This window comes from Salvia splendens, chromosome 15 (genome assembly GCF_004379255.2).
Source record: "Salvia splendens isolate huo1 chromosome 15, SspV2, whole genome shotgun sequence".
Classification (NCBI taxonomy): Eukaryota; Viridiplantae; Streptophyta; class Magnoliopsida; order Lamiales; family Lamiaceae; genus Salvia; species Salvia splendens.
The window spans coordinates 6,569,450-6,588,970 of NC_056046.1; the positions used below are offsets into that span (position 1 = coordinate 6,569,450).

Consider the following 19,521-nt stretch of genomic DNA (forward strand, 5'->3'; position numbering starts at 1 on the left):
AATATAACACTAATTGATTTAATAAAATATACAAACCATAAACCAAAAACTGCCAAACACCATCCATAGCTTTGATTCCCAACAAATATCTACAAAACCTAATTCACAAACTACCCCTAATCCCTTCACACAGCAACAACCCTCCTCGCCCTCTTAGCAGCAGGGGATTTTATGCTCTTAGGCTGCTTCGCCTTCACCGGAGTCGCCGCCTTTTTCACAGGCTTCTTCGCCGCCACCTTCTTCACCACCTCCTCCTTCCTCTTAGTTCCCACAGCAGCAGCCGCCTTCGATTTTTAGTGGCAGGTAAAGCAGCTTTCTTCGCAGCAGGCTTCGTCGCCGCCGCCTTCTTTCCGGCATTGGATAACTTGTACGAGGCCTTGATTTTGTTTAATTTCCCCTTCGCAGTATAATTTTTGAGTTGGAGCCCTAGAATCTTCCTGAAATTGGCCGGCAGAACAGATTTGTGCGTGTCCTCCATGTACTTTGCAATAGCGTAAGGGCTCAAACTACGTTCGAATCGCCAGCGAGAACCTGGGTTGAATCGCCGGCGAAATCTAGGGTTCTAAGCGTTCAAAGTGAGAGATTGGGGAGATGAACGTGATTGAAGAAAGAAGCCGATTTGTTTTAATTTTGTGAAGAAAGAGGCGTCGATTGGAATTTAAGTGAAGAAAGACCCCTAATCGATTGGAATTTTGTGAAGAAAGAGATTCGAAGTGTTATGGACGATTAGAATTCAAGGCAGGAGGAATTATAGTTTGGATTTTTTATTTTGATTTTATGTTTTAATTTCATGTTTTATTTTGAAGTTTTTGATTAATTAGGTTAATTAGGTATTAGGCATTAATAAACACATAGTTATAACTATTAATCTGGTCAAAATAGATTTAGAGTACGTTGACCACTGCATTCCGTCAATTTTAACCAATTCCGTCAAATTAGGACTAAAAGTGGCCCGATTTCAAATGTGAGGGACCGAATAATCCAAAAGATAATGTTTTGGACCAAAATAAAAAAAACGCTAAATGTTAGGGACCATTTTGTGCCTTTAGTCTTCTTTCTATAAAAACCTACAGACTGTAAAATCTCTAACCATAGTAATTATATTCAGAAAAAAATGGAATTCGTTTTTTTACAGTTATAGTAATTAATTAACAATAGAATATGAAAATAAAATTACCCAACCTTGTTTACTTTTACTTGAACAAATTAAAATAAAAAACCTCTCTCTCTCTGTATTTCTCTCTCTCCTACTGCAGCTATGGCTTCCATCCTGTTTCCGACTACCCGGATGAGACTAAACACCACACTAAGTGTACCCGCGCCTCCTCCTTCTTCGCCATCTTACCGTAGGCCATCTCCGCCCACCGCTTTTCTCTCTCCATTCGTTGGGGGTAGCGTCTCCGGTGACTTTGCCGGTCTAAGGATCCGACCCGTTTCCCTTATTGATAACTCCTCCAATTCGACCTCTCGAGGGAAGCGTGGCGTTGTTACTATGGTATTTTATCCCTAATTTTTCTTAAATTGTGGATTTGTTGAGATAAACTCGGTCTGCACTTTGCACACTAGAATTTAATATCGCCTCAATCGTATTCGAACTTATTTTTAGTGGTGAGACCATGCATTTCTTCTTAATTGGAATGATTTTGGGTTCATCGTCACTAACACATTTTAATTTTGAATATTTCGGGAGTTTAAACTGTTAGCTCATGCTTGTTTCTTATCCATTATATCAAGCTTTGTAGTCCACTTGCTCAGCCTTATTTGGCCTATTGATGATCTTGATATTCATATAAAACGTCTAGCTGGTTCTTCCAACATCTTGATTATTTGATGACCATTGCTAGTTTAAAGGCTCATCCTCTGGGGATTGTTACTCTTTTCTGGTGACTAGAACAGGAAATACATTCAACTGCCCCATTTTTTAGAACTAGTTAAATCTATTCCACTTTGTGTTGGACCTTGGTCAAGAAAAGTTGTGGCTTGAATAGCTTGTTCAAATTCCTGAGTGACATGTAGTAGGGGCATCATCATATAATTCATATTCCTTTACTTTCAAGATGAACTCTGTTGTGTTTCCTAATTCAGAATTTTTTTCTGGCACAACTTTATTGCTTAATTGTTTAACTATGCTCCCTGCCATAGATTGTTAGGTAACTTGTTCAGCCTGCTGTGACCTTGATATATCATATCCAGTGATAGCATATCTCATGAATATGCTGAGTTAAATCTAGGAGCACTAGGCACAACAAAATACCAGTTTACATTTTACTTGTACTGTGTGGATTATGAAGGTTATATGAGGTTTAATTGACAATTAACTGATGAAAATATTCTCGATACTTAGATACACATTTGACTGATTAGATCTAGATTACTTTTGTTTCTTGCTAATATACGTCAAATTTACTTTAGTAAATTTTTTTTTATCATAGTAGACTGCCTCAAGGGTTATGATACTTGGCATAGTAGAGCTTTAGTGTTCAAGTTTTAATTTGTTAGAAGTAGAACCATGCATCACCAGAAAAACATATTCGAAACTAAGATCATGGTCAATACTAAGAATAGATATTGATAGTTCACTCTGATACACATGCTTTTCCACTTAAGGTTTCTCAGACCTTGTGTTAGGCTTTTTTTCAACTTTGTGGCTTGAGTATTTTTATTTTATGTATCATCCCAAATTGCTTTCTTTGTCTTAGTTTTGAGATGTTCCAGGGCTTTTCGTCATGTTTTTTTACATCTATACCCTCCCTTGGCTGTAAATGTAGTCTAGGACCACTATCTATATTTATTCTGATACATGTAAGTTGAAAATTTTGCCTAATTATAGATGTTAGATAATTAAATATATAAGAAGTGTATAAGTTCCATTAACAAATTGGTTGAGCATACGATTCTGGCAAACATGTCTCTTTTTATTAGCAAAGGAAGCTGGAAGGATGTGGATGTTGATTCTTCTGTTGTAAGTAACTCTTAATGCTATTTCCTAACATATATAGTGAGAGGACATATAAAGTTATATACATTGACCTCGTTCTAGAAATCTTATATGTACATCACTTTTTTCAATCCTTTGCGGATAAGTAGTTATGGTATTGTTAGGGTTTGATTGAACCTAACTTGAAATTGGCCCACTCCTATGTTGTGAGTTATCTACTGCCCTTAATGGCCGACTCAATGTTGATCTTTCGTGTTTACGTTACAGGTAATCCCTTTCTCCAGAGGAAGTGCTTGGGAGCAACCTCCACCAGATTTAGCATCATACTTGTACAAGAACCGCATTGTGTATTTGGGGATGTCTCTAGTTCCCTCTGTCACTGAACTGATACTTGCTGAATTCCTTTACCTACAATATGAAGATGAGGAAAAACCAATATATCTTTACGTCAATTCCACTGGGACGACCAAGGTTAGCTTATCATTTTGAATGTTTATCCATCCCTGGCTTCAGCTTCTGCATTTCAATGTACATATTGCTATTACCAATTTATTTCTTGGGGAAACGAAACAAATGACTTCAAAACTTCACCAATTTACTTTTCGGCGAAAACAAATGACTTCAAAACTCCACCCACATTCATTGCACCGGCAAACGCATCAAATTGCATACCTAGACACATGGAATATCCCCAGATTTGGGCGTACTTTAATCACCTGTCACATGATCCCTCCCCTCTTTGTATACCTTGTATGTTGAAGAGTGTTCTTCGTCAAGTATGCCCAAGTATCAGTGTTCAGCTTTTAGCATTGGTGGTTTACAAATTCATTTTACCTAGAAATGGTCTTGTTTTGATTTAAATATGATTTACCAAGAAACATTACCTGACCAAAGTTTGCTGTTGTGAGCTTATCACATTAATAGTTCATGGTTGAAATTCGGGCAAATTATCTAATATCTACTTGCCTACAGTAGACCTTTTGATACGACTACACCAATGGAGCTGAAGGTGTATTCGAAGTGTAGGGATCAAGCTGATGCAGCGACTGAGTCTTAATTATTTTTTATTATTTTTAGTGCTTGAATCTTAGTTATTTTTATTATTCTCTCTTTCAGTTGAGTTTTATGTAAACTGACTTTTAGGGTTTTACACAGGCCTGTGGTGTTAGGACTATTAATAAGTGTATCCCTACTAATTAAGGACTATGTTTTTCTGGAGATTAACTGTGGTTTAGGCTGTGTGCATAGGGTGTACTCTGTGACTCTAGGTGTTTGCGTTCTATTTTAGCTCGTTGATATTTTTCTTTCTTACCTTCACTCTATCACCTTTAGATATGAATACTTTCCTCCCCTCTCTGCAACATAGATCTCATCATTTTGAATTGAGATGTCATTAATGTATGGCTGTACCGGAAGGTGATAAATTATAGTTCTTACATTTGCTAGTCACTGGAACATTCAAGTCCATTGATTCATGTTTCCATTGTTATTTTACTTTCTGCAGGGTGGTGAGAAGTTGGGCTATGAGACAGAAGCGTTTGCAATATACGATGTTATGAGGTTATAAATCTGTAACTGTGCTACAAAATCTTTAGTCCTAGCTAATAGCTATCTGTATGTAAAGTTAGTATGGACATCTACAGAAACCTAGCTCGACATAAAATGAAAATTTAGTGGCTCCATCATGTAACAGGAATAATAATATGTCATGGTGATAAAATTACCAGGAACTGAGGCAAGATTGAGCAAATGCTTTTCGTGAATATTTCTGTTCATTTACCAGTCCAAACTTGGAGGCAAACCTCCTTTTATTTTTCTCCTTCAACTAGCTTTAAAGAATTGTAGAGGTTATTGAGCAATGAAGAAACAAATATCTTTTCAAATCCATTTGCGATTCTTACATTTAATTCCTTACAGATATGTGAAACCACCAATTTTTACGCTATGTGTGGGCAATGCATGGGGAGAAGCTGCACTTCTACTGGCTGCTGGTGCAAAGGGGAATCGATCTGCCTTACCCTCATCAACAATAATGATCAAGCAGGTTTACTTTAAGCCATACATGGCTTTGCATTTCACTTTGATTTTTTCACACGAATAGATTGTTTCCCTTTAGTTTGTTTGTAGCTTTCGTTGTTATATTAATTACAAATTTACTTTTCAGCCAATTGCCAGGTTTCAGGGTCAAGCAACAGATGTAGAGCTTATGAGGAAAGAAGTTAGAAATGTGAAGGCTGAGTTGGTAAATTTAACAGATAGCTTCACTCATTTCTACCCTAGAAATTCCGATTTAAAAAATTTATAAGAGGATTCGGCAAAGCTGCATGTTTTAATTCCCATCTCTTATCTCTGTGTCAAGTTTCGTTTAAGAAGTGCATATTTAATTTGAAAGGTCAAACTCTACGCGAAACACGTTGGAAAATCACCTGAGCAGATCGAAGAAGACATAAGGCGTCCAAAATATTTTAGTCCTAGTGAGGCTGTTGAATATGGAATCATCGATAAGGTACGGAATCCATTCAGATCGATCATTTCAGTTTGCCCTACGCAACATAATTATTTAGAATTTCACAGTTATGCTGTAACAACACTATTGTTTACAATTCGAAGGTTCTGTACAATGAGAGGAGTAGTGAAGACAGAGGAGTTCTGTCGGATCTTAAGAAAGCTCAACTTATTTGAAGTGCTTTTGGGTCGTCGGTCGGGCCAGAGTAGCAGGATACAGATTTATCAAACATGGATTCAAGATTTAATTACGTTATAAGATGATGGAGTGGAGTAGGGGAAGGATCTGGAAGACTGGAATTGTGATCCAAAATGACTGCAGCTTCGTGTTTCAGTGGAAAGCTAGTATTTTACTGTCCACAAAGCCAGTGTAGCTATACCTTTTGTTGGTATGTTAATGTTATGTCTGTCACACTAACATTTTATACAAAAGTTTGAAACCAAATTATTGGAGAATGAGTCTCAGGATTCTTGGTTATATAATTACTGTTTGATGATGCTGGATTTCCATTCCGGGTTCAAGTCTTCCTATACACCAATTGTCCAATGTCAAATTTGAAGATCCAGCCTAAACCAGTTGTCTGTATTCTATATTTTTTTACAAAATGAACGGTCGGATTTATAATGAAGTACACCAAATGCTGGGTTAAGAAAAGAAGTTAAAAATGAATTAAACTTCAAAATCACGTTATATCATTGTGATTCTTAGTCGTTTTAACTTCTTGTCGACCTCAATCATAAGAAAAATATGCAAAACCTTTGTGAAAAATGAAGACATCATTCAAATAAAACAAAGTACAAGCCCAATAAGCTCAAACCCGAGCCCATGGCCCATTTATGATTCATTATTTCACACCTTCAGATGCTGACATACAATACAACTCTAAACAGCAAGTTGCTTTTCTCCTCTCATTAATACCAATTTTCCTTTTTTTCGAACGATCACTGCATTTTTCTCTTCGAATCGAAAAGATACCAGTGGAAATGGCGAAATCGTCGCGAGCTTTCGACTCATCCGACGACTACATGTCGAATTCATCCTCGGAAGAAGAGGAGGTCAGGGATCAACCCGAGGACGTCGACGACGAGGAGTTGGAAACCGTCGCGGGGTCCTCCGAAGAAGAGGATGCGGCGGAGGATATAACCGGAGACGATGACGAGGAAAATGAGGTTTGTTTATGTGAGATCTGGATTTTGCGCCCGTGAGAATTAGTGGAAACTAGCTGTGCGGTTGCTTGTTTGCTATTTTCTTTGTACGGTTTGACAGATGGAGACGTTACGGCGGTGTATGCATGTCTAAAGCTAGGGCTCCGCTGCTCGACGCTGAGTCGGAGATTGTCATTTTTCGTCTGTTTGTTTGTTGGTGTAACTTTTTTCTTTTATTTGGAACTGATGTATGTGTGTTTTTCGTTTACCATCAAGTTCTGGTTTGGTAGAATTGATGTTCGGTGTGTTTCTGGTCAGTTGAATTTAGTACTAATTTCACTTTGCATGTGATTGTTTTGGATACGTTGGAGAAAAGAGGCTTTCGTTTTCTAGGAAGTTAGTGATTTGTTTTCCCTGATTCAGCTGGTTGCATGTGTTTATAATGTTGGGAGTTTAGTGTTCGAGACAATTGGATAACTTGAAGAAAAGGCGGTTCATGGATTTTAATGAATTTCTGTTTTGTTTTATTCGATTTTTGAGCATTTACTAGGAGTAGGATCTAGTGTACGATGTCTTTGAATGTCTATGACTGTGAAAAATGTGAATAAAAGAGTAGCTTTGTTATTTTCGCTACGTCGAGTTATACTTGGATTGATAAATTATTTGGGTCGATTTGCAGGTCGATTATACTGTCAACACTGAAATTTCTAAGAAGGAAAAATCCAGGCTAAAAGAAATGCAGTTGATGAAGGGTAAAAAGATCCAAGAAATTCTTGATGCTCAGAATGCCGTTATTGATGCTGATATGGTTAGTTATCCACTATAAGTTACTTTACGTCATAGCTCTATCATGCTGTCTAAGTAGATTTTACGTTTGATATGGTTATAATGGCAGAACAAGAAAGGAAAGGGCCGGCTGAATTATCTACTGCAGCAGACGGAGTTATTTGCTCATTTTGCTAAAGGGAGTCAGTCTGCATCTCAAAAGAAGGCAAAAGGAAGGTGAGAAACATATTTATTGTTTATATTTATCAGGGTTGAGCTGGGGGATGCAGTAGTGTTAATTATTGGTGAGTATTCTTTCAGTCTAGCTGCACAACTTGATATTTCTTGCAAATTTGTTTACCTCAACTTACAATAGTATGTAATTACCTTCTTCGGTTGTTCCCAAGTAAACTAAAATATGCAGCATTACAATTTCTCTTTAGGAGCTTTGCACTGTTCTTTTCTTTTGGAGATTCAAGATAACCTAAACAATGTATTTCACAATATAGTTAAAATGTTTGTTTATATGTAATAGTGGGCTACTCCTCCATGCTAGTTTGTACATTGAGAGAAAAGAATGGGCAAAAAAAAAATCGAGAAAGAGAATCAGCAAATACTACTCCCTCCGTCCTACGTTACTCGCACTTTTCATTTTAGGCCGTAAATTTGGGATTGATTTTTTAGTGTAATTAAATTAGAATTTTAAGTGTAATGAGACATCACTTAATAAATGAGTTTTTAACTTAATCTAACATATTACTTAAATGCATTAATTCTAACTTAAACTATAAATAGTGTAAGGAGTTTGTGACGAGCCGAAAAACAACAATGCAAGTAACATGGGACGGAGGGAGTATTTCACAAGGTAGTTAGCATGGTACTCCATATATTACTGAAGTGTTGATTAATCAAAGTAAGCAATTCATGTAGATATTCTGGCATTAATAAGACGAGTAAATAAATTGTTTATATGGTACACATCCATCCTGTTTCTCATCCAAAATTTATGTATCACACATTCATATTGTTCTACCAAAGTAAATGAGGCCTTGGTGTTTGCTATCAACTTCACATTTGGCAATTATCTACATATGGTTTTCAAGGCCATGCCTTACGTCAAGTCTATAGTCGGCACAATTGAATTAAATGGAATTGAAACTTCGTAGACTTGGAATGGGAAAAAAAGAGACTTAAACTCCTATAATTTTAGAACAGGGAAGTATTTAGTTTGGAAAAACTAGGTTTCAAAGAAAGAAGCATAAAGATGAGGAAAAAGAAAAGAAAAATACCAGCACATTCAAGAAAAGAGAAATAAACAATTTCGACCAAGGATGTCTCGGGGCTATAGTTGAAGTATTATAGTTGGATTAGGTCTTTCGATATTCATTGTTTAAGTACATGTCCATTTCACATGCACTAATACAAAAACATTCAAAGTAAATGAGCCCTAAAGTTCCCACTTTTGTTGTGTTTCTTGGTTTAACTAGGTTGTAGAATTTATTGAGAAGGTGCCAAGGTGCAACGTATTCTCATATACTCGAAAGGATGAAACATTAATTATTTATTTAAACAGATGCATCATTCAATGTTTATAATCTTATCTGAATAAGCAAATCAATGGGAAAAACATGTAACAAGCCAACCATCATAAAAAATTTGTCCTTGTTATTAAAAAAATAAAAGCAGATCCCAAAATGACATGTTGGCTTCAGAGAAATATAAAAATGGAAAACTTAGACCAAAACGACATCGTTTTGTTCATTAAAGTAAAAGAAGAAAATCAATGCGCCTCCGGACGCCCGACCTCATACCAGATAGATCTAATCTTTCTCATTATAATGAGTAACTAACATGTACTTGCGTGTGGGTTTTACTTTTAATTGCTAGATGTCACCGCTGATCAATAACTCTGTCATTATATTGTCCATATTTACGTCTTTTTATGGTATTTCAGTAAAAGGGTTACGCACTCTGAATTCACTACATAAATACACTAGACAAGTATGTTTATGTATTAAAATAGGTGTTAAAGCTTTTTTTGGTAATCCAATCTTTAGACATCTCACTTCATTCATCTTTCTTTTTGAGATTTTCTCTCTGCTATCTTTTGTTTCTTCTGTTTGTCTGCCACTGTCAGTAGAAATGTGTACTGTTGAGCAAGGAGTGAAGATAGGTTATGTATTTGTTGTAATCATCAGTAATGTGAGAGACAAGAGCCTGCATTTCTTGGTCAATGGGGTCGATAAGGCAGTGCAAATGAGATATACTAGTGGGAAGGAGCTGAGATGCATTTGATTAAAAAGAAAGGGGATTCCAAATTAAGGAAACTATATATTGTAATATATATTATGTATTTATATATATATATATATATATATATATATATATATTCTCAATTTCACTAAAGTCATCTTATGCTAGATAAAGTTGATCTTGTCTAGCCAAGTGATTTTGTAATCTGAGTTTTAATCTAATGTGTCTTGTAATATCAAATGTATTTTCCAGAGGTCGGCATGCATCTAAGTTAACTGAAGAGGAAGAAGATGAAGAATATCTCAAGGAAGAAGAAGATGTTCATTCTGGAGCTGGAGGTACAAGACTAGTGGCACAACCATCTTGTAAGATGATCCTGTCTCCCCTCACTAATTTAAGTGCTTTTTCACTCTTTTGTTCAACATCCTTAATATTTGCAGTGTTGATACAATTTGGTGAGAGTTACTGTGTTAGAGTCGAACATACATGTGGTTTTGGTTATGTAGTCAATAATGTCAGTATAAAACAATTTTTTTTGTTGCAAAATATGGCTAAGCCTGAAAAATAGTTAGTTGGTATCTAAGTATCTTATATTTGATGTCACGAGGTATGATGCTTTACTTCACCTTTGTCTGACAGGTATTCAAGGAAAAATGAGGGATTACCAACTTGCTGGTTTAAACTGGCTTATACGGATCTATGAGAATGGCATTAATGGAATACTCGCTGACGAAATGGTAGGAAGAGAGTGAGAGAGAGACGTATATACAAATTAGATATATTTTTAAATAGGGGTAATGGAATTGCTTTTTCTAATTTTTAGGGGCTCGGTAAAACATTGCAAACTATATCCCTGCTTGGTTATTTGCATGAGTTCAGAGGGATTACGGGCCCTCACATGGTTGTTGCTCCAAAATCCACACTTGGGAATTGGATGAACGAAATCAAACGTTTTTGTCCTATTTTGCGTGCTATTAAGTTTCTTGGAAATCCTGAAGAAAGAGTAAGCCTGTTGTAACAGATGGTGTTGGTTCACTAACCTCATCCTACTACTTGTGTAACCTCTCATTCACTTGATCCTGCAGAGATATGTACGTGAGGAATTGCTTGTTGCCGGCAAATTTGATGTTTGTGTGACAAGTTTTGAAATGGCCATTAAGGAGAAGACTGTCTTGCGCAAATTCAGTTGGCGCTATATCATCATTGATGAAGCTCATCGGATCAAGAATGAGAATTCTCTTCTCTCAAAAACAATGAGACTTTTTAATACCAACTTCAGACTTTTAATTACAGGAACACCACTCCAGGTATTGTTGTAATAATTTATAGCTATTAGCTTCTTGTGGCATTTGCCTTTGATAGTAATATTTGTTATACTAAGTTTTCATTAACAAGATACTATCATTTGAATCAAGATACTATCATTTGTAAATAGCTTCTCTTTTGGTTGCCATTGCCATCACTTTTGGAGTATATTTTTTGCAGCAGCAAGTGTATTTACTTGTGATCATAACTCGGTTTTATTTGCAGAATAATCTTCATGAGCTCTGGTCTCTCCTTAACTTTTTGCTTCCGGAAATATTTAGCTCTTCTGAGACTTTTGATGAATGGTTCCAAATTTCTGGAGAAAATGATGAACAGGAAGTTGTGCAGCAACTTCACAAGGTAATTGATCCTTTTTTTCCAAGGCACTTTTCCCCATGGTAACTTGTTAATACGATGAACAAAACTGCTTGGGACAATGTTGTTTCAGACTGGTATGCATATTTGTTTCTGAATATGTGCACAAATTTTGAACCTTACACAGTTGATATGGTAAAACTGTTAGGCGGTGTGCTGGAGTTATCAGTTCCCATGAGTTGGTTTATTGTAAATGCAGTTAGTATTAGATTATTTATGCTAGCAATATTTTTTTATATTGCCTGTGGTTTATTACTGGGGCAGAAAGATATGAGTGGTTTGTTTCTTTCTTTTTTGCATTGGTAGTTTCTTTCTCTTATTGACTCTGTTCTTTCTTTATTGATTAACTAGGTTCTTCGGCCCTTCCTTCTAAGAAGGCTGAAATCTGATGTTGAGAAAGGTTTGCCTCCGAAGAAAGAGACAATCCTTAAGGTTGGTATGTCTCAGATGCAAAAGCAGTACTATAGGGCATTGCTACAGAAAGATCTTGAGGTTGTGAATGCTGGTGGAGAACGCAAACGTCTCCTCAACGTGGCCATGCAACTAAGGAAGTGTTGCAATCATCCATATTTATTCCAAGGTGCTGAACCTGGTCCACCTTATACTACTGGAGAACATATAATAGAACATGCTGGTATGCTCTTTCTTTGACCTCTAAGGGAAAATGATGATTACTTTTCCTGCTCAACGTATCTTTGATTTTATAAAATATGGCATCATCAAATACAGGCAAGATGGTTCTTCTTGACAAGCTGCTTCCAAAATTAAAGGAGCGTGATTCCAGGGTTCTGATATTTTCACAGGTTGGTTATCTGGACCACGCTCTTTCTCTCTCTCTCTCTCTCTCCCTCTGAAAACCTAAAATACTTGGATTTATTATTATTGCATCTTCTCATAATTTATATTTTTGCTTCTTCCAATTTCTTTTATTATATTAATGCCACTTGATGAACCATTTCATTGTATGGACAGATGACAAGGCTGCTGGACATTCTTGAAGACTACTTGATATTCCGTGGACATTATTACTGCAGGATTGATGGAAATACTGGTGGTGAAGACCGAGATGCTTCTATTGAAGCTTTCAACAAACCAGGAAGTGAAAAATTTGTTTTTCTGCTCTCTACTAGAGCTGGGGGACTTGGTATTAACCTTGCAACTGCTGATGTTGTCATTATTTACGACAGTGATTGGTGAGGCTTCTGTTTGATGGTACTTTATATTGCCTTGAAGATATTTGTGTCTTAACACAGTTTTGTCTGCAGGAACCCACAGGCTGACCTACAGGCTCAGGACCGTGCTCACAGGATTGGACAAAAGAAGGAAGTCCAAGTTTTTCGATTCTGCACTGAGGTTTTCTGGTTATCATTTATGTAATTCATGTTAATCTTCCTGGCAGAGCAATGTATTCATAATCTAGTCTGCCAATGTTTGACAGTATACCATTGAGGAAAAGGTGATTGAGAGGGCCTATAAAAAGCTGGCCCTTGACGCTTTGGTGATCCAACAGGGTCGGCTAGCAGAACAAAAGAGTGAGACTATCTTATCTTTCCTCCTATCATTGGAGTTTGTTGCTACTAAGTAAGTATAACGTTCAACTTATTTATGTCATGCAGCTGTGAACAAAGATGAGCTATTGCAAATGGTGAGATTTGGCGCGGAAATGGTTTTCAATTCCAAAGACAGCACAATAACAGATGAAGATATTGATAGAATTATTGCCAAGGGAGAAGAGATTACTGCTGAACTCGACGCCAAGATGAAAAAATTTACTGAAGATGCCATCAAATTTAAAATGAATGATAGTAAGCTTCTAACTATTTAATTAATATTCAAGACACTTGCGTTGTAGTATTCATTATTTCAACATTCTTGGCCACTGACACTTGTGTACATTTCTGCAGGTGCTGACTTGTATAATTTTGAAGATGAGAAGGTAGAGAGCATACTTTATGGATAACTATCATACCTTCTTATTTAATTCTTACTTTGACCTTATATTCTCTTGTTGGTGAAGGATGAAAATAAATTTGATATCAAGAAAATTGTCAGTGATAACTGGACGGAACCTCCGAAAAGAGAGAGGAAGCGCAAGTATGATTCTTCAGTTGCAGAAATTATGTCTTGCTTTACTTTTAGACAGTGAATGATGTGTTTTTTGATGTTTCTTTAGTTACTGTGAATCTGAGTACTCTAAGCAAACGCAGCGTCAAGCTGGTCCTGCAAAACCAAAAGAACCTAGAATTCCTCGCATGCCGCAATTGTAAGCATTTTGCTTGATGCTACTGTTCTGTTTGTTGATTTCTGCATCCTAACATATGTTGCTCTATACCAGGCACGACTTCCAATTCTTCAATATGCAACGTCTCAGTGAATTGTTTGAAAAAGAAGTCCGGCATCTTATGGTGGGTGCCTCGGCCACTCTTAGCTTAATCTATTAAATAAATTGTATTTTGTTTATATATCTTGTGTCTCAGCAGGCGAATCAGAAGATTCAAGCTAAAGATGCTATGGAGGTGGATGAACGTGAAGGTATTTCCTCTTTTATGGCATCTTTAGTTGGTCTTATATCACCAGATATTCTCTTGAGTCTTGATGCATGGTTGTCGACCCAGATGTGGGAGAGCCTTTGACTGCTGAGGAGCAGGAAGAGAAAGAGCAACTGCTGGAAGAAGTATCCTTCTCTAACCTTCAACCTTATTTCAATTTTTTACTTTGGGTCACCTGATATTTTTGTTTACACGTAAAGGGATTTTCAACATGGAGCAGACGAGACTTCAACAGTTTCATTAGGGCCTGTGAAAAGTATGGTAGAAATGATATCAGAAGTGTTGCCTCTGAAATGGAAGGGAAAACAGCGGAAGAGGTCGAAAGATATGCTACAGTTTTCAAAGAAAGGTATAAAGAATTGAACGGTAAGTAATACTGAAGCTAGCTTTTAGTTGATTGCTTGCTATTTTGAGATATTTCATCTCTTCCATTTGTCTTTTTCCTTAGAAGTTCTTGTTTATGAATATTTGATTATGGAGGAGGTAGATAACACGATTAAATAAGTTCTTTAAACTGAGATATTGTGTTTCATCCACAGAACATTACCACAGTTGTATATTATAGTTTTCTTCTAATTTTCAAAATTCTCTAGGTTCATTCGCTACACAGGATTTAATTTGAAGGAATTGAATTCAATTCCAAATCCTTTGTACAGTAAAACTGATATACGGAATTGAATTTGAAGGAATTGATATGAAGAGTGTATGCAGTGTGTTTATGTGTGTGCAGTGTATGTGCAGTGTGTGCGCAATTTTATAACGATTTAGAATTCCAATTATCTAATTTGATATGGAATTCAATTGTGGAACTGGAATTAAAATTTGAATTGGAATTGTAATTCAATTCCAAATCAAAAAATTTTGTGGTACCAAACATTGGATTTGGAATTGAAAGTTCCAGTTCCAATTCCTCAAGCCCAATTTCATGATATCGAACAGAGCCTTTTGGTCTTTCTCATGATATTAATCAATGATCATTCTATTTGTAGAATATGATAGAATAATAAAAAACATTGAAAGAGGGGAGGCAAGAATTTCGAGGAAAAACGAGATAATGAAAGCCATCCGGAAGAAACTAGATCGCTACAAGAACCCGTGGCTAGAATTGAAGATCCACTATGGCCAGAACAAAGGGAAGCTATACAATGAAGAATGCGACCGTTTCATGGTGAGGCTTTATGTAAACAATTTACCACTTTTTTAGTTGTATCTTGATTCATTACTAACTTCTTGTTAAAACTACTTAAACCATTCTCTATCAGATATGCATGGTGCACAAGCTTGGGTATGGGAACTGGGATGAGCTCAAGTCAGCCTTTCGTACCTCACATTTGTTTCGGTTTGATTGGTTTGTCAAGTCTCGAACCACTCAAGAACTCGCACGGAGATGTGACACCCTTATTCGACTGGTGGAGAGGGAAAACCAAGAGCATGATGAGAGGGAGAGACTGGCTCGCAGAGAGAAAAAGCTCGCCAAGGTATGCCAATACTCTTATTTATTTATTTCCTATTGGATATCTAACAAATAAGCATTTGGATCTCATCGACTGCGTGCTCAGAATATGACCCCACCTAAACGTGCGTCTTCAAGATATGCCACAGAAAGCCCTCCTTCGACAATGAAGAAGCGCAATAAATTCTCGATGGATGACAATGGGAGCACCTCGGTGCGTTTCTTATCTACAATCATCTACACCTTCCTTCACTGCTTTCTTCCAAGTAGGCATGCATCTAATCAATCTATATTCATTTATTATGGCAGGCAAGGAGGAGAAAATGATATCATGGCTGTGTTTGGTGAAGTATCTCATCTTTTTTTTTTTTTTTATTTTAGAAAATTATAAACAAGATCAATGTTAATTAAACAATGGTTGCACAAGATTGTGCAAATAACTTTTCTGACGTGCAAGGAGGAGAAAATGATACCATCGCTGTGTTTGGTTAGGTATCTCATCTTTTTTCATTTTTATTTTGGAAAATGATAAACAAAATCAATAATTTGTGTTAACTTAAGTACACAATGGCTGCACAAGATTGTGCAAGTAACTTTTCTGACATGAAAACCATTTTCATGCGTAAAGATTTAGTGCAAAAAAACGTTGATACATTCCCAAATTTCTTTATAACACCAAGGCTCTACATACACAGATTTATCATTACACGCAGCCCTTCACCTCTCTCCATCTTGATCTGATCTAAGAAGATCAAACATGTGATGTATGGTTTGAAATTCATTCATTGCCATCGAAGCTACCCATTGCACTTGTCCTCTTTCTCTCCCTCCAGTTCTCACCCCACACCTTGGCCAGAGCAACGGCGCGTTCTCTCTCCAGATCACGATTCCTCGAACTCTCTCTAACTCTACCTGCACTCGCTGGGCTGTCTCGACGAGAGTCGGGACGATCCGGCTCATCTGAACCCCACTTGCTCCCGGACCCACCGGAGGTTTCTATCCTTCGCAGCTCTCCACCGACACTGAACTCCCTCGGAGACTCTCTCTTCCTCAAATCGGGCGAGTTCTTGTGGGTGGAAGAGGAGCGATGGTGGCCTCCACGCCCTGCATCATCCAGACCGTCCGTTCCATTGGATGCACTCCTCTCGTGCCTGTGCCTAGGAGTAGATGGGCCAGTTTTATTACTCTGTGCAGAAGGCGAGTTAGGATCGTACGTTTGGGACGCTAGATACGTCAAGGCTGTCACGACGTCCCCGATAAAAGGCCTCGTGGCAGCCTGCTCTTGCAAGCACATGGCAGCCACTGCTAACGCTTGATACAGACCTCGGATCGGATACTGGCCTTGTAAATCGGGATCGGCCATTTTGGGGAACTTTCTTCGATCCTTGAAAAGTGGCCTCGCCTGGATCCATGGAGTCAAGCAAGTGAGGAGTCAAGCAAGTGACAAAATGTCAATTCATTCTGATCTATCATATAATTACATATATTAAAACAAGCACAAGGAAAGAGCCACATACCCAAGCAACAAGATTATGCTCCCCTGCACCTCGATTATTGTCAATGGCCTTTCTACCAGTGATGAGTTCGAGGAAGACGACTCCAAAACTGTAAACATCAGATTTCAATGTCAGCTGGCCAGTCATGGCATATTCTGGAGCACAATAGCCGTAGGTGCCCATCACCCTAGTTGAGACGTGAGTTTTATCGCCAACAGGTCCCAACTTTGCAAGCCCAAAATCCGACAACTTAGGAAAATAATCCTCATCAAGAAGGATATTAGAAGATTTTAGATCTCGGTATATGACAGGTGGATTGGCTTTGTCGTGCAAGTATTCTAGTCCCTTGGCCGCCCCAGCAGCGATTTTCATCCTTGTATTCCAGTCCAAAGGTTGTTTATCGGGTGGAAGATCTGCAGACGGACCAAGAAATTCAAACGGTAGACTAAAGAAGACATGCAATTATCTAAATCCATTCAAACAAACATCGATTGTTTGCTTTAGCATCGACGGTAGACCCCATCTTAAACCAATATTGCTTCCAAAACTAGTTTAATGCATACCTATAATCGGATTATAGACTACTTATCACCAGGCCAATAGATATTCATTGGTTACAAGAAAACCTTGCCAATTTTCATAAGTTGGTTAATGTTCTGTTATCATTTATGGGAGAAGGTCACCCCATCATATAAGGTTTCCACTTCTAATATCGTTCAAATCTCAGATCATATGATTATCACCTAAAATTAAGTGAGCCTAAGTTAAAACAATAATCAAGAATATAAATGCCAGGTTAGAGTTCTGATACAAAAATTTCAGCTAACCATGTAAATGATCTTCCAGAGATCCCAATGGCATGTACTCATAAACAAGCAGACGCTGGTCACCATCAGCACAATATCCGATCAAGTTTACGAGATTTTGATGGTGTAACAAGCTAAGCATGAGAACCTCCACCAAAAATTCCCTATTCCCTTGAAGACCATTCCGGTCAAGTTGTTTAACTGCGACCACCTTCTCAGAAAAACAATTTTCAGACTATGAGTTTCAAGCCATCCACTTGGGGGTGAAAGCACTTAAAGCTAATAATTTGGTTATTCGATTTACAAGGAATCAAACATACCTGACCCGACTCCAACTTTCCTTTGTAAACTCGTCCAAACCCACCTTCACCAAGTAAGCACTCCGGTCTAAAATTCTTTGTCGCTGCAGCAAGGTCCCGGAACGTAAATGTCTGGGCAGCAATGTGGGCTGTTGGCTCTTTCGGGATTCCTGGTTCCTTCTTAGAATCATGACTATTTCGAGCTTTTGATTTATCTGGAAAAATAACAAAGCGTGCATAGAGTAAAAAATACCGGTTATTTCACGAAAAACGGAAACTATCAGTTCTACTCATAACACATTCCCCCCTTCAAATCCTCCCTCTGCATTTTATACACCAAAAACAATGAAATTCTACCATGCAACGAAATGCATACAGAAACCATCGATTCTCCAAGTTCCCAACTACTATGAACAATTTAACTACTCTAACTGCATTTCTCACACATGATGAAAAGTGAAGCAATAGAAAGACCAACGCAACTAACTTGCATTCGGTTGTGTTACGTTTACTAGCCCAAATTCAATATCACAACCTCAACTAAAGCCAGGTTTTTACACAAAGTGTAAAGGAACAAAAAAACTTAGAAATTAACTATGAATTGCTACATTACCAAAATTTATTTTCCCACAATTGAAGGAATAGACAAGTAGAGAAGACCATCAACCAACATTTCCCTTTCATCCAAGATCAGAAAACCATAATATTGACTCAACTTCATCAAAATCACAAACAAAATTCACCAAGGATCAAGAAGAAGAATAGATCTCCCTAATCCCTATCATGCCATCAAAAAAAACACAAACATATTTATCCAAATTCAATACATTCAACCACAACTATCAATCGACTAAACTGAAAATGAAATAAACCAAAAAAAATGAAAGCAAAATGCTAAACTATATACCTGAATTCACTCTATTAACTTGGCTATTAGAATGAGCAGCTGAACCATCTTTGAAAGACTCCTTTTTTCCCATTTCTTTCACTCCATTATCAAACTCATTGCCATTTCCATCCTTATTCGATGATCCAAAGCAAGGAACACACCCACCCATATCAATTCAACCTCAAAAAAACCCTTTTTAATTATATCTATCTATGCATACATCTATTCATGCACACCACCAAAAATGCTTGCTTCCGACATTTCAAGGTAGCCCATTCATAAAAATCTAATCTTTGGAACTTTTTTGGGGGATTTTTTTTTCAGGGAATGATCAATTATCCCAATTAGCTCAAGATTTGGGATCAGCCACTGCTTGTTTTGAGAGAGGAAGAAAAAATAAAGAGTAGATCAACAAATCGAAGAAAATCTCCGATTCTTGAAAAGTAGGGTCAAGGAAGAGGAGCAAAATTGAAATAAGAAAAAGATGATTTCGAAGAAGAAGCAAAAGGAAAATCAAATAAATTAATGTGCAAGAATTTATTTATATGCTGCTGTGTTTGAGTGTGCTTGGGGTTTTATATGTGGAAATAAAGAATTGCGTGATGGTGAAAGTCAAAAAAGCAGGATTTATCTTTTTCAGTAAAAAAAAAGCTTTAATTAAATTCTGTAATAGCGAATTAGTTGAATCTTATCTACATTGGAACTGTGGAATGTAATGTAAATGTTCCGTACTATCTGTATA

At 37.2% G+C, this 19,521-nt stretch overlaps 3 protein-coding genes and 1 pseudogene across 5 annotated transcripts; 2 read left to right on the plus strand and 2 right to left on the minus strand.

Moving 5' to 3' along the window:
• Window positions 1-79: 79 nt before the first annotated feature.
• Window positions 80-1,093, minus strand: LOC121766632 (annotated as a pseudogene).
• A 118-nt stretch (window positions 1,094-1,211) lies between these two features.
• Window positions 1,212-5,921, plus strand: LOC121767457 (ATP-dependent Clp protease proteolytic subunit-related protein 4, chloroplastic-like). The gene is made up of 7 exons (XM_042163727.1): window positions 1,212-1,495; window positions 3,206-3,409; window positions 4,443-4,498; window positions 4,856-4,982; window positions 5,103-5,180; window positions 5,331-5,444; window positions 5,549-5,921. Exons 1-7 carry the CDS (start codon window positions 1,259-1,261, stop codon window positions 5,618-5,620), a joined length of 888 nt encoding a protein of 295 aa, XP_042019661.1. The 5' UTR covers window positions 1,212-1,258; the 3' UTR covers window positions 5,621-5,921.
• A 416-nt stretch (window positions 5,922-6,337) lies between these two features.
• LOC121767963 (ISWI chromatin-remodeling complex ATPase CHR11-like) lies at window positions 6,338-15,762 on the plus strand. 3 transcript variants are annotated; one of them, XM_042164302.1, is made up of 25 exons: window positions 6,338-6,613; window positions 7,269-7,397; window positions 7,485-7,591; window positions 9,860-9,972; window positions 10,247-10,344; window positions 10,431-10,610; window positions 10,693-10,914; window positions 11,138-11,272; window positions 11,639-11,921; window positions 12,017-12,090; window positions 12,260-12,480; window positions 12,553-12,640; window positions 12,726-12,819; window positions 12,904-13,092; window positions 13,192-13,223; window positions 13,305-13,381; window positions 13,461-13,550; window positions 13,623-13,692; window positions 13,765-13,819; window positions 13,903-13,961; window positions 14,037-14,202; window positions 14,826-15,004; window positions 15,099-15,314; window positions 15,396-15,503; window positions 15,599-15,762. In XM_042164302.1, the coding sequence occupies exons 1-25, from the start codon at window positions 6,428-6,430 to the stop codon at window positions 15,614-15,616; spliced, it is 3,189 nt and encodes a 1,062-aa protein (XP_042020236.1). In that variant the 5' UTR covers window positions 6,338-6,427; the 3' UTR covers window positions 15,617-15,762. The 3 variants fall into 3 exon arrangements, with proteins under 3 accessions (XP_042020236.1, XP_042020237.1, XP_042020238.1); XM_042164303.1 differs by having other exon boundaries at window positions 13,768-13,819; XM_042164304.1 differs by lacking the exons at window positions 15,099-15,314; window positions 15,396-15,503; window positions 15,599-15,762 and having other exon boundaries at window positions 14,037-14,185; window positions 14,826-14,955.
• A 121-nt stretch (window positions 15,763-15,883) lies between these two features.
• Window positions 15,884-19,323, minus strand: LOC121767964 (serine/threonine-protein kinase PBL27-like). The gene is made up of 5 exons (XM_042164305.1): window positions 18,798-19,323; window positions 17,912-18,105; window positions 17,613-17,802; window positions 16,807-17,198; window positions 15,884-16,691 (listed from the first exon to the last, which is right to left on the minus strand). The coding sequence occupies exons 1-5, from the start codon at window positions 18,946-18,948 to the stop codon at window positions 16,068-16,070; spliced, it is 1,551 nt and encodes a 516-aa protein (XP_042020239.1). The 5' UTR covers window positions 18,949-19,323; the 3' UTR covers window positions 15,884-16,067.
• Between the last annotated feature and the right edge of the window lie 198 nt (window positions 19,324-19,521).